Genomic DNA, 14,766 nt, shown 5'->3' on the forward strand with positions numbered 1-14,766 from the left:
TTTTAAAATCGTCTTAGGGACTCTCCCTTTCCTCTTTTTTCTTTCCATCCTTCCCTGCATTACCATCCTGATCGTGCGCCAGAAGGACAAATAAATCTATATATTTCCCCCACAAAATTCTCTGACGCCACTTTATCGTAATATAACAATCTAAAGGTGCAATATTGCATAATGTATGACCCATTCTTGAACCCACACTCACTCCTTCCATCTGATTATTCACCACACCCGTTACACCATTCCCCATATCCTTTCCCCCTCCTCAGAAGTCGACCCAGAGGAATCCCAAGAGTCAGACGACTCCCAAACCTGCATCGGGTCTCCTGTCATTCCCCTCCTCTGCCTCTTTTCTCTATCCAATCTCCTTACCACATGACACAAATTAATCAAGAATTTTTTATTCCTCAACTTCTTCCTCAAACCTCTACCACTCACCCCCTTAGAATGACTACTCCTCCCCCGTACACCCTCCCGAATCTCCCCTTTTTCTCTCCCCACTCTGTCCACATCTTCACATAAATCATCAAACTCACCATCAATTCTCCCAGTAGAAAGCCCCTCTAATGGATCCTCACCAGCATCTTCACGAACTAGAACATCACCTCGCATCACCACACCACTTGGCCTTTCAGGTACTGCAGGAGTTCCAACTTCCACCATTTCACCCCTCTCATGCACCATGTTGCGTCCCAAATGACTCTTCTTTTGCATCTGCTGTCTCATACTAACAGATGCTGCACAATCCAAACCCCTCACCCTTCCCATTATACCTCCCCCAGAACCCGCACCATCTGACACCTTCTTGCTATTTTTTCCTTTCACACCCACTTTACCCCCACCTTTTAACTACTTTTTTTGGAGCCATTCTCCCAATTCCCCTAATAAAATTATCCCAATTACCCAACACCCCCAACACCTGCACACAGACAACCCCTCCAATAGTATTCTCACAAAACCCTCACAAAACTCTCACTCCGTACACATTCACACTATTCCAATCAACCCCCCCCTTCAACCCAGCACTCACACACACCCTCTATCAACAATTAAGCAACCTCCCCCTAAACAACACCCCGATATCAACCTACTTATTTATCATGTACCATCAACCCCCGTCTCACAATTAATACCCAGGATGCCACGCCTTTGGGGCAACACTTTACAAAAACAGAACATTGTACTAGTGATTTCATAGTAAGAATCCTGAAAGGTAACTTTAAAACAATACAGGAACGTAAGACCTTTGACGTCAGAATGATTAAATAACCCACCAGACCAGACTTACAGAGATCTGGGCTTTCTAACCCATTATAAGCCATAAAATTGTAAATTGTACTGCTTTGTTTGTCACTCTCCTGTCTCCATGCATATCCCCCTGTCTCACCCATCCAACCTCCATCCCCACCCTGTTAGATTGTCACCTGAAATGCTTTGATGTCTCACTTATATATACTGTCATCTACCAAGATTTGCTTATTTCCGATCTGACGAAGAAGGGCAACCTTCGAAAGCTAATCAAGAAATGTACTATGTCAAATAAAAAAGGTATCATCTTATTTTCTTTTCATGTTTTATTTTGTTTTATCTCTATTGATTACCTGTTTTATTTAAGAACTCCTGATGAAAGCTTTGGGTGCCGAAACACGGCCTGTGTAGGGTTCAATCTGTCAGAATGGGAAATTTTTCCAGTCCCCAGACTTTGGATGAATAAATAATTGTTGATCCACTTGAGAACTGTGGTTTGGCTTCTTCCACTCTTGTGGTGTGTCTGCTTTTTCTTGTGAAGACGAATTTTCCTGTTTGTACCATTTCATTGACACAGCTGGTGCACATTGCAGCGAATGAAGTTGTTGAAGAGAGGTCCCTGAAGCAGTCTTTTGAAAACTAAATTTGCAGAGTTGGGCGTTTAGGAGAGATATTCACATTATATCAAATCCTTGCTGCAGAATTGTTCAATATGCCATGAGCTAATTTAAGCAGATGTAATTTGCTATTTTTTAAGTTCTACCAATAGATAATACTATTATATTCTTCATGTTTAAAACCAAAATAAATTGCAAATAATGCTTCTTAATCAGCAAAAACAAAGTATAAGAAGGATTAGGAAAACAAAAATTAAGATAAAGTACAATAAATAAACTCTCTTAGACCACAAATGCCAGGGGAGTGAAAAAAAGAAAGACAAGGAGATTAATAACAAAACATACCAGTAGAAAATACATTAGCATGAGAACTATCCTCAACAAAATCCCAAACAAATCTAATCCCCAGCAAATGTCTTCATATCCAGAAAGGACCTCCTTAGCTGTTCAGGAACAAAACAAAAACCATATTTTAGTCCACCATGTTTAATGCAGCATTTACACGGTTATGATGACAAAAATGATGCTCCAATACTTTTTGCTTCTTGCCTCATGGCCAAGAAAGCTTTCCTCCTTTCTTGAGTAATCTTAGTCACATCCAATAAATCCAGATCTTTTGGCCATGGAACGTCATCTTAGACTTAAGAAAATGTACACCTTGTTTGAAAACAAATGAGACTAACAATGAGGGGTCCCCTTAGTGGTTTATGATAAATATTCCTCCAAAATCCCAGACAGATTGTTTAAGTCAATACCACATTCCTGAACTTGAACCCCTGGTTTATCCTCTGGAGAACTTGAAGCATTAGGTGTATAATAAATACGGTTCACTGGAGGAATATTTTCAGGTGCAAACATCAAAACATCAGACAAGATACCTTATAAAGAATTCTCCAGGTAAGATGCCAGGGGACCTTGGAAAGTTCAATATCCAGAGATTTAATCTCCTGTTATAATTTTCTGTTTGCTATATTTTCCTATGGAGAAAAACTTTGGGCCCTGTTTACTAAGCCACGCTGTAGGCGTGCTAGCGTTTTTAGTGTGCGCTAATACTATGCCTCTAGCATTAGCGGTCTAAAAACGCTAGCACACCTTAGTAAACAGGGCCCTTTCTCTTTTATTGTTGCTACGTTAAACTTCTGCAAGCCTTGAATATCTTCTTTCACGTGATGAAACTGTGTGACACATTAAAATTTCACAGAATCTACAGTTTAAGTAAAATCTTCCATTTTAGCAGCTACAAGTTTTACCTCTGTGGTATAATGAGTAATCGTGGTGGCCAAATGTTGAAGTCCCTTCCAGACATGTTCCAGCATTATAACCACGGGTGTTACAATCTCCACTCCAGCCTCTTGGGCTCCTCCTTTGGCAGTCAAACCAGCAGGCTCTGCTCCCTCAAGCCTGGAGTCTTGAACTGCTTCTGTAAATCCGACACCATTGCCAACGGGGCTGCTGGACGCAGCAGTGGATTTGGAGCTGGAGGGGGAAGAGAGATGTCTGGCCCCATGGGGATGGGAGCTCCTTTCTCCACCTCCCTTGCAGGGCTCACTTCGGAAGCTATGGGGGCTTCTATGGTGAAACGATCAAGCGTTTGTTGAGCGAGGGAGATAGTTTGAGCCTGAGAAGAAATGTGATTTGCTATTTATTGAATTATTACATTATTACTTTGAGATTTATTTTGAACATTGAGCACAATCAGTCACTTTTAAACATGTGTACTAATAAGGTGGTGCCCAATGAATGAAGACTAAATTAATTTAGCACCTGATATAACAACCATTATGTTAGTAAGGTTGTGTTGTGCAGTGTGTGAAATAAGACTTTGAGGACTCCTGTTTATATTATTATTTAAAACATTGTGGTTACCTTTAGATGAGTTTGTATGAAGATTTTATAATGTTTTTGGAAGGCACATCACACTGGTTTTTTTAGAGTATTTTATAAAAGTAACAGACATTTATGTTTCTTTATAGGTAGGCCCACAACCAATAAAGCGCAAATGCTGGCGCACACATTTACAACTGCTCAGAAATTGGTGTAAATGCATGCATGTACTCTGTGCTGTACCCACATACTTTATGAACTGTGCACACACATAGCAGCTGTGCCACCACTCCATCCAAACTACACATCAGGGAAAGCCTACATTTGCATATGCTTAAATCATGTTAGCATGTGTACCTAGACACACATAAATGGACACACAATTTTATAGAAGTCCTTTTCCATGCATAAAACTGGCTTTATGTGTGGGAAAACATTTATAAGATTACTATCAGATAGGGGTCTTTCCTTATAATCCCCCCTCAAACTTTCTTTTCTTCACTGCTGTCTCACAAGAGACCTCCCTTGCAAGTATCTTATAGTGCCTCCCTGTTGCTCCTAACCTGTGTTATTCTGCTCCCTGGGAGCCTTCTTAAAAGGGCCAGAAGTGAATTAATAGCAGTTCACCTTCCCTCACCCCCTTGAACCGACCCACCCCCAACCCTACCTATATCAGTCCCTGGTGGCACAGAGGAATGGGGTAGGAGGAGCCAGTCCCCAGTACTCCTACCACTTGTGCTTCTGGGATCAAAGTGGCACCCGAGACCCTTAGAAGTAGTCTCAAATAAAACAGCTGGCCAACTGCAGAGCCTTGTAGCTTGCTCCTGTGTACTTAAATAATAGATTTGAGGAGAGTTTCTCTAACCTTCTTTATTTTGTACATTCAAAGATAGGAATATACCTCACATATAAGCCAGGGTATGTTGGCTATATCCTCATTCTTTTAAATTTCCTCTGATAGTTCGCTTTCTTACAGATTTTAGTGAGTTTTATGAATGCTCTTGATTTAAATTAGGGCTGCATTTTGATTAAAACTTTTAATTGCAATTGAGCGATTTAAAAAACTTAATTGTGATTAATCACACAATTAAATGTGGGGGGTTTGGGTTTTTTTTTTTTTTTTTTTTATTTCCCACTGTAGTTCTTGTAATTCTGGGCAAGTCATTAACCCTCTATTGCCCCAGGTACAAGATAAGTACCTATATATAATATGGAAACCCCTTCCCTTCTCTAAAGGACTGATAACTTCCTACCCCCAGATCCCAATATCTCTTTCTCTTCCTTCTTCCCTCTCCCCCCCCCAGGTCCATTACCTCTTTCCTAAGGTCCATTATCGCTCTCTCTCCCCCCTCCCCCATTGTCCAACACCTCTCCCTCCCTCCCCTCCACCCTCATAAGCAGCGACATAAACCTGGTGATGAGCAGCACCAAGCTCTTCTCATGGCTGCTGGAGCTCATCATCTTGGCCATAGTTTTGCTCACAGGTCTGCAACTCACTCCCCTCCTCCCACCCAGAGTTCAGCATCTGCCCTCCATCTCAATCCCCCCTCCTCTCCTTGCCGTTCTATCTTAAAGGTGGTCTTTTGTTGGTTCCTGGCAGTGGCAGCATTTCACATACATTGCTTGCGGCCTGCTCCAAAGCTTTCCCTGTGGCCCATCCCACCTCCTCTGGCATTACTTCCTGTTTCTGCATGGGTCAGAGGGAAAGCTTTGAGACCACGTTGCAGGCAAAGTATGTGCAACGCTGCTGGGGACCAACAGAAGGCCACCTTTAAGGTAAACTGTGTGTGGGGGGGTGATATTCGATCACGCCAAGGACAGAGGTTAGATAGAAACATGACGGCACATAAGGGCCAAATGGCCCATCCTCTTTGTCCCTCCTCATTAACCACTAGCTCCTCCTTTTCCTAAGGGATCCCACTTGCCTATCCCACACTTTCTTAAATTCCAACACAGTCCTCGTCTCCACGACCTCCACTGGAAGGCCATTCCACACATCCACCACCCTTTCTGTGAAATAGTATTTTCTCATATTCCTCCTAAGCCTATTTCCTCTTAACTTCATCCTATACCCTCTCATTCCAGAGTTTTCCTTTATTTGAAAAGGCTCACCTCCTGTACATTAATGCCCACTGAGGTATTTAAACATCTCTATCATATACCCTCTCTCCCACCTCTCTTCCAGAATATACATATTGAGGTCCATAAGCCTGTCCCTATATGTTTTATGACAGAGACAGTTTACCAATTTGGTAGCCACCATCTAGACCGACTCCATCCTGTTTATATGTTTCTGTAGGTGCAGTTGGGGGTAGAAGAGATATTTGGAGGAGACATTGTAACGTGATTATTTAATTGTGATTAATAATTATTGCATAATTGCAGGATTAAATGCAAATAATTTACAGCCCTAATTTAAATATAGGATTTGCAGCATCAAAATAGTAGTACATTGTCTCCTTTTTTCAGGAGTCTATATAACTGAGCTCAGCAGTGAATGTAATGGGCAAACTGAATAGGTCATATAACATAGTAACATAGTAGATGACGGCAGGAAAATACCTGCACGGTCCACCAGTCTGCCCAACAAGATAAACTCACATGTGCCATTTTTTGTGTATACCTTACCTTGATTTGTACCTGTCTTTTTCAGGGCACAGGACCGTATAAGTCTGCCTAGCACTATCCCCCCTCCCAACCACCCGCCCCGCCACCCACCACCGGCTCTGGCACAGACCGTTATAAGTCTGCCCAGCACTATCCCCACCTCCCAATCCACCAGCCCTGCCTCCCACCACCGCTAAGCGGTTATATGATTTATAATTTGCCATCCTAACTAGTTTCCTGTTGGTTTTTCTCCTGCCGCAGTGGTCCATGAACAGGAAAAATCATGGCCTGTAACTACACCATGCATCACTTGAGGATTCTGTACTATTAGAAAGGACAGGATTATCCTTTAATGGACCCCCCATTGTAATACATGTGCAACTGTCTTTAAATTAGTCACCTTACTTTCTATCTCCTCTTACTCTCTTACCTATCTATATGTTCCATCTTTGCTTATACCCTACACTGTCAATTAAAATGTTATATTACATATTGTGTTGGCATTATAAGTAGTATACTAGGCCATACTTTGTATTGTTACTGAATGTTTTTACATCTGTAATTGTCTATTGATCATGTTTGATGTATTCTTATTGTACACCGCCTTGAGTGAATTCCTTCATAAAGGTGGTAAATCCTAATAAATAAAAATAATATAAGTGCATTTGTAAACTCCCAACAGGGCCCCGTATAGTTCGAATTGCAGAGGAAAACAGGCAAGAGGATGAAGCTGTAGATAGGATGCTGTATACTAACTCCAACTGACTGGAGGACAATGTATAAGGGTCAGGAAGCCCTCTACAGCATGAATAGCTCTGGTCTCTTCTCTGCCTCTCCCAATCCCAGGGTACAAATCTGATTTGGGAGCCATTGAAATAAACATCTGGACCCTGGGCATGTACCTAATTTGCCTGGACATTAGTCCTGTCCTGCTATCACTATCACCATCAGCACTAGTGCTGGACATAAAAGTGGGCACCTTTTTATCATAGGCAACATGCAGCCAGTGTGAATTTTCTTTCTTCCTTTATCATACTTCAGCAATAGTGGCTACTTTGCTAAGATTTGGCTTAGATGTTATACAGTAAGGTCCCCACACAAAGCTACTTAGCACAAGAGGGAATATTCTTCTTTCTCCCCCTACCCAGTAACACATTTGCAGTATGGTAGTGTTGATATCATAATTCAGGTGATCTATTAATTCTACTAATATAGAATTTCTTAAGGTGTTTTGTTTTACAACTTCCAGATATTTCTAGCTGGTCATTTGGAGAAACTAATTGTTATGGGAATTTCACAGATAAAAAGACTAAAAGGACAACTGGAGGAAAAGAAGAAAATCAACAATATGGAGAACATAGTGTGTGAAGATGAAGTCCTGGAGAATGGCACAGACATACATCTGATGGATCTACAGCGTAAATAGCTTCTTTTTGTTTTAGCCCTCTGATTTATTTAGGAAACCAAGAGGTCAATATTAAAAATGATTTAACTGGACAGGAGAGATTCCTACCTGGTTAAATCATGTTGGCTGGCCCAACAGCTAATATTCATCAGCACTTAACTGGATAGTGCTGCTGAACATTAGCACTAACCGCCATGGCACTATCCAATTAGTGCTGAGATGGTCCAGGGGAAGACTGAAGTTATCTGAGCATTGCAGATATTCAGTGTCCATGTCCAGATAGCTATGGTGAACTGAATAATGCTGTTCTAGCTATCCAGGTACAATGCTGAATACCAGCCTACCCAGATAACTTCTTGGTGCCAGCACTGAATATCCAGAACTAATTCAGCCAGGGGCATCCAGTATTTAAGAAAACACCAATCACCACAGCTAAATATTGACGAGTAAATCTATTACACTGAAAGCTTTGTAACTTTGTCCTGTACAGTTTTGATGAACACCATAAATAATAATGGTATTGTAAACAAATGAGTTGATGGTATTCCCATATGCAAGAGACAAAGTATCTTTGTGAGGTTATTTTGTACAACTTTGTCATGTTATTGTGGATTATTGAAACCAAAAGACCAATTTACTGATTTATTTTAAAATTGATATTGCTTACTATGGAGGCAATAATTAAAATTGCTTGATTCAAACTCTGCATGTACCTTTACCCACAGGGTTTATACTGGCAATCAAAACAAAATTTTGCACAGGCTTTTGCTTTAATTATTGCCCCCAGAAATTTTGTGTGTGGAGACTGTACCTGTTTTAAATGCATGTAATTTTCCCCTCAAAACAATAGTCATATGGGTCAATATTCAAATTTAAGTGGACAGGACAGGCTCTTACCATCGCTTGGGGCCAGCTGTCTGCCAATATTCAGCAACACAAAGACTGGGCATCCAGGAGCAGTGCTGCTGAATATTGGCACTAATCATCCGTTTTGGAACCTGGCTGCAGAGCACAGTGTTATAGGGGTGGAGTTGTGGAGGAACTAGTAAGTTATACAGGTGTCAGCAATAACAGAGTAGTGGAAAAAAAATTTTTGACTTGCTCCTTAAAATCAAGTATCAGCTGCCGTGACATGATCTAAAATGGATGTGTGTGCATCAGAAAAACTTCAAGAGGCCAGGCTATTGGATCTCTTATAGTGCTAAGCTATTTCAAATCCCAAACATCCAATATCACACTTTATTATATTGTATTCAATGTCAACTGTAAAACATAAATGAATCAGATATTCTTGAAAAAAATTGTAATATAAATCTTGAAAATATAAGTAAATTGACTACTTAGCTGCACTAGCAGACACATAAGAACATAAACATTGCCATACTGGGACAGACCAAAGGTCCATCAAGCCCAGTATCCTGTTTCTAACAGTAGCCAATCCAGGTCACAAGTACCTGGCAAGATCCCAAAAGAGTACAATACATTTTATGCTGCATATCCTAGAAATAAGCAGTGGATTTTCCCAAGTCCATCTTAATAATGGCTTATGGACTTTTAGGAAGATATCCAAACCTTTTTTTTAAATCGTGCTAAGCTAACTGCTTTTACCACTTTCTCTGGCACCGAATTCCAGAGTTTAATTACACGTTGAGTGAAGAAATATTTTCTCCAATTTGTTTTAAATTTACTACCTTGTAGCTTCATTGTGTGCCCCCTAGTCCTAGTATTTTGGAAAGAGTAAAAATGCTATTCACATCTACCCATTCCATTCCACGCCACTCATTATTTTATATACCTCTATCATATCTCCCCTCAGCTGGCTTTTCTTCAAGCTGAAGAGCCCTAGCCGTTTCAGCCTTTCCTCATAGGGAAGTCATCTCATTCTCTTTATCATTTTCGTCGCCATTCTCTGTACCTTTTCTAATTCCACTATATCTTCTTTGAGATGTGGTGACTAGAATTGCACACAGTATTCGAGGTGCGGTCGCACCATGGCGCGATACAAAGGCATTATAACTCATTTTTGTTTTCCATTCCTTTTCTAATAATACCAAACATTCTATTTGCTTTCTTAGCCGCTGCAGCACACTGAGCAGAGGGTTTCAATGTATCATCAACGATAACACCTAGATCCTGTCTGTGACTCCTAATGGGGAACCTTGCATCACATAGCTGTAGTTCAGGTTCCTGTTTCCCATGTGCATCACTTTGCACTTGCTCCATTAACTCATCTGCCATTTTGGATGCCCAGTCTCACAGTATTGTATCAATCTCCAAACACCCAGAGTATGCAACGCTGCTGGGAATTGGCCTCTTGAAGTTTTTCTGATGCATACAAATCCATTTTAGATCATTGTTATGCCACAATAGCTGAGCTCTCTTTGCTTTAATTATTAGTTATACAGGTGTCGGCAGTATTCAATGCCAGTATTCACGTAGTTAAGAAGCTATATAGAATGGCACAAAAAACAGTCCTAAGTATGCCCGCTTAGCTATGTAGCTGCTGGCACTGAATATCAATTGGCATCCACATAACTTCTGAGTATCCAATCCAATGGCTTCCACTATCTGTTATGATTGGGGTCTGAACCCCTCTCAAACTTACCTCTTTCCTGGGGGTCAGCTTCTTAGCTGGCTTCTGTTTCTTTTCTCTTTCCTTTCTGAGCTGGCTCTGTCTCTCTGTGCTGGCAGCTTCCAGCAGCATGGGGTTAATTGTCTCACTTCACTACAGCTGTGTGTGTGTTGCCTGAGTTGCTCTAACTCTCTTTGGGTGTACTGGCTTCAAGTGTTTCACGGTTTTGCATTGGTGTGGGTTGGGCCTCTCTGGGTCAGTGTGCTTTTGCCTAGGTCTAGGGAGTGTGACATCATCAGGGAGGGCCTTGATAAGGAAGTGGTGTTGTTTCCTTCAGGGCCTTTGCAACAGTTGTGTTTGCTTTAGGTAGGGTGGTGCAGTGTGCACTTCTGACATTGTGTCTAGGGTCCCTGCTTGCTTTTGCTAAGGTCCAGGTTAGTGTTAGTGCAGTGTGCACTGGTGTCTATGTGTTTAGCTTTCCTGCTTTTCCCTTTGGTTCCCCTGCTTTTCCCTCTTGGTTTTGGAAGCATTGCTATGTGTAGGGCTTTGGAAGCTCTGTTGCTATTAGAAGTACTCCTGGGTTTAGTGTTGTTAGGAACACTGCAGAGTTTGCTGTTAGAAGTACTTCTGGTGTTTGTGCTATTGGGAGCATTGCAGTCTTTGCTGTTGGCGTTTGGTGATTTAGAATCACTTTTGGCTTATGTGTTAGCTTCACTGCTTTTTCCTTGTGGCTCCCCTGTCTTCCCTTTTAGTGCTAGGAGCTCTTCTGGTTGCTTGCCAGAGTAGTGCTTAGGAAGCACCTTGTTAGTTGTATCTAGCTTGCTAGAGCAGTGCTTAGGTAGCTGGTTAGTTCTGTGTTTAGCTTATTAGTGTAAAGCTCTGCTTGTAGCTTGGTGCTTAGTAGCACCTGTGTTAGCTTTGTGTTTAGTTCCCTGCTCTGTTAGTCTAGGGCTGAGGAAGTCCCTTTCTTGAGCAGGGATTAGGAGCTCCTGTTTAGTATAGGGCTTAGGAAGTCCTTTTGTCAGTTTACGGTTAGGAACACTCCTGCTGGTTTAGGGCTTGGGAGCACGTAGATCAGTTTAGGGTTAGGAGCACTTCTGTTTCCAGTCCTGGTCCCTATGTCATCCGGTATCCAGTAAGTCCTGTCGGCTACTCGAACCCAGGAGCTCAACTCTTGGGGGGCTTAGTAGCTAAGTACAGGTGAAGCTGTTGGACCAGTCCAGTGTGCTCCAGTCCCGTGTTCCGGTCCTGTGTCCTCCAGTCCGGGGGACCAGTCCAGTGTGTTCCGGTCCGGTGTGTGTTCCAGTCCTGTGTCCTCCAGTCCGGGGGATTCCAGTCCATGTGTTCCGGTTCGCTGGGCAGTGCCTGCAGTCCCTGCCGGTGTGCTTACCCAGTGTTGGTTGGTGGGTTTTGCCTGCTGCTGTCGCTCCTCGGCAGCAGCCCAAGGGCTCACGTGTGCTCCAGAGCCCGGCCCCGCGGGCTCTGAACCGGAGAACCTGACACTATCCCTTCATACTCATCAGTCCCAACCATTCCAATCATTCCCATAGTCCCTCCCACTGCGTCCAATTAATCCCTTTCTCTTTTCAATACCCCCTCTTGGTTCCTCCCCACCCCACCAAGCTTCTGATCCCCATATAGCCCCATCCCATCTATTCCTGATTCACCCCTCCCAGTCTTTTACCAAACTGGAAGGCCCTCCTAAAACCCACCTCTTCCTGCACCCCCAGACCTCCCATCATCCCCTTTCGACCCAGGAGCTTACCTTGCTGATGGCTAATGGGATGGAACTAGAGTGGTCCCCTTTCCACGCTTCCCCCTTCAGAGCCAACGGGGCAAGAACAGAAGGGGGACCACTCCCAACTCCATCCCATTAGCCACCAACAACCTCTCCAGGGTAAATCTCCAGGTTGAAGGTGGTGATGGGGAAATACAGGGAGTGTGGGGAGGTGTATTTTTTGGATAGTGGTCGTGCCTTCAAATTTGGTAAAAGATTGGGGAGGGGGTCAGCTCTGCAGGAGGGTTCAGGGATCAGAGGGTGGCTGGGTTGGGATTTGGACAGATCAAACTGCCACTTACCCTTATGTGGGTGTCAGTCTATATTCAGCCAGGACCAGCATACGTGTCTTATGAGAATCTCCCTCTCAGTTGAATATTGTCTGGGACCCACATAAGCTCAGGTGCTGGTCAGACCTAGATATTCAATGTGGGTGCCTGGAAATGGGCCATTGAATATCTGAGTCTAATTCTGCCTGTGGTGGTCAGCACATAAAAACACCCTACATGGAAACCAAGCACTTTGCATGCTAGCAACTATACAAAAACAAAAAATGACAGTAAAAAATAACATATACAAGACCTGTCACCTGCCTAGTTCTTACTAGGGAAATGGCAGACTACAAATTACAGAGCATAATATCAAAACAAATGCACAACAATATAGCATAGTATCATGGACCACCCTCTCCTAACCCCTGTACTTGAATCTGTTATCTTTGATAATGTGGGTTCTTTTACCTGTAGATAAGTTGGACAATAATCAACCAGCTGATTTCTGCAGGTATCATTCTATTTTACTCCTGAGAATTACTTTCATTGTTGCTGTCAAAAGTTCCAAGATGAGCATTTAATATTCAAGAGTAATTTTATATTGTTTGGACAGCTGAAATTCTTCATTTTTGTTTTACAACTCACATTACTACCAGCATAGGGTGGCAGCCTTTACACAAGGAAAGACTTGAATGGAAGACTTATCATTTAAATTTCAGTGCATTAAGTTATGAAATCATCACACTAAGTTCCAGATGTGTCAAGATGGGCATATTTTAAAAAGCCTCCAAAATATCTCAGATGAGTAGAATTTACCAAAAATAGGATGCTACCTGATATCCCTGGTCTCACTATGATATAGTGGGGTCCCAGAGTACTACATAGGATCTGGTAGCATTTGTACTAGTGTTAAAATAAGACCAACCAAAATTCCACAATCCCACACAATAGTGACAGTAGAGAAATACTGTAGTTCCATTTCTCCAGGTTCCACCTTCCCCAGCTTGTTGTGTCTCCCTAACTTGAATTCTATCCTAGGCTTGATCCGCCTTTCCCTGGCAGGTTCACCTCCCACATTTTTCTCTGTACCACCTAGTTCATTTCTTGCCCCATTGTGTCCTGTAATTCTGTTGCCCGTAGGCCTCTTTGTACCCCTGTTCTCTTTCTCCTTACCCACCTCAGATGAGGAAGGTATGCATTTAGGGGAGGGGGGGAGTTCTAAAATACCTTTCCCCAAACATTGTGATCTTTCTATTTTTGTTTTATAATAATAAATATAGGACTACACATTTCAGAATTTCTCACAAGAGTTAAAAATTAGGCTTGGACCAAATTTGCCCTATCAATATATCAAGATGATATGACCAACTGTAAAGGAATTCCAGAAGACCTGAAGGCAGATCAGAAATTTTTGGAATGTCATCTACTAATATTAAGGCCTAAAATGTAATACAAATTGCATACTGGCTACAAAATATTTATATGCTGTAATGCAGAGTGCCTCTAAACCTCATTAACCAGCTACAGAGCCTTGTAAAATTCTTCACGCCTGTATGTTTTTTCATATTCTGCTGTATAAAAGATATAATTCAAAATGCACTAAAGTTGGAGTTTCTTTTACTGATCTACGCAATATACACTTTCAACATAAAAGAATAGTTACAGAAGTATTTAAAAAGTACCAAAATGTCTTGATTGCATAAGTCCAAATTAGTTATGGTTTCAAAGATTGCCCCTACCAGGCCCATAATAAGTTTAATAGAGGATACCTGTGTCTAGTCATAATTGTTGACCTGATTCATTTATTCCCAGATGAAGAAATGGTTTCTCTTGGATGAAGAGAATTTAAAGGAAAGATCTAAGCATGCCATACGCAGAGCTGCCAGAAAACTCTGGAATAACATTATTGAAATGTTCTGACTTCAGGGAAGGCTATTAGAGCCTTTTAGTAAGGACATGAAATGAGATTGAAGCGGGCAGACTCAAGAAAAATGTCAGGAAGTATTTTTTCACAGAGAGAGTGGTGGATACTTGGAATGCCCTCCCGCGGGAGGTGGTGGAGATGAAAATGGTAGCGGAATTCAAAAATGCATGGGATAAACATAAAGGAATCCTGTTCAGAAGGAATGGATCCTCAGAAGCTTAGCGGAGATTGGGTGGCAGAGCCGGTGGTGGGAGGCGGGGCTAGTGCTGGGCAGACTTCTACGGTCTGTGCCCTGAAAATGGCAGATACTGTTACGTCCCTCACCTGATGTGCGGGCCGCATGGACAGCTCACCGGTCACGCGGTAGCGGTGGCCGTCCATGGACGGTCCGGTTCCGATGGCCGGCCATGCCTTGGGGTCGTGATGTCCGGGGGTTCGATAGCCGGCCAAGGCAGCGGTCATGTCGTTCAGGGTTTTCATGGCCTGGTAGGCCAGCCATTTCGATTCAGCCTGATGGCCGGCC

At 42.4% G+C, this 14,766-nt stretch overlaps 1 protein-coding gene across 4 annotated transcripts in view; it reads left to right on the top strand.

Annotated features, from left to right (window-relative positions):
- The window catches only part of LRRFIP1 (LRR binding FLII interacting protein 1), a 997,950-nt gene that overhangs the window by 817,352 nt on the left and 165,832 nt on the right, over window positions 1–14,766 (top strand). For all 4 annotated transcript variants that reach the window (XR_003942957.1, XR_003942958.1, XM_030210921.1 and 1 more), the window contains exon 17: window positions 7,594–7,711. Coding sequence is in view for 2 of the 4 variants with exons in the window: in XM_030210921.1 (XP_030066781.1) it covers window positions 7,594–7,711 (118 nt within the window). In the remaining 2 variants the exon portion in view is untranslated. The remainder of the gene's footprint in view (window positions 1–7,593; window positions 7,712–14,766) is intronic.

Source organism: Microcaecilia unicolor, chromosome 7 (genome assembly GCF_901765095.1).
Source record: "Microcaecilia unicolor chromosome 7, aMicUni1.1, whole genome shotgun sequence".
Lineage (NCBI taxonomy): Eukaryota > Metazoa > Chordata > Amphibia > Gymnophiona > Siphonopidae > Microcaecilia > Microcaecilia unicolor.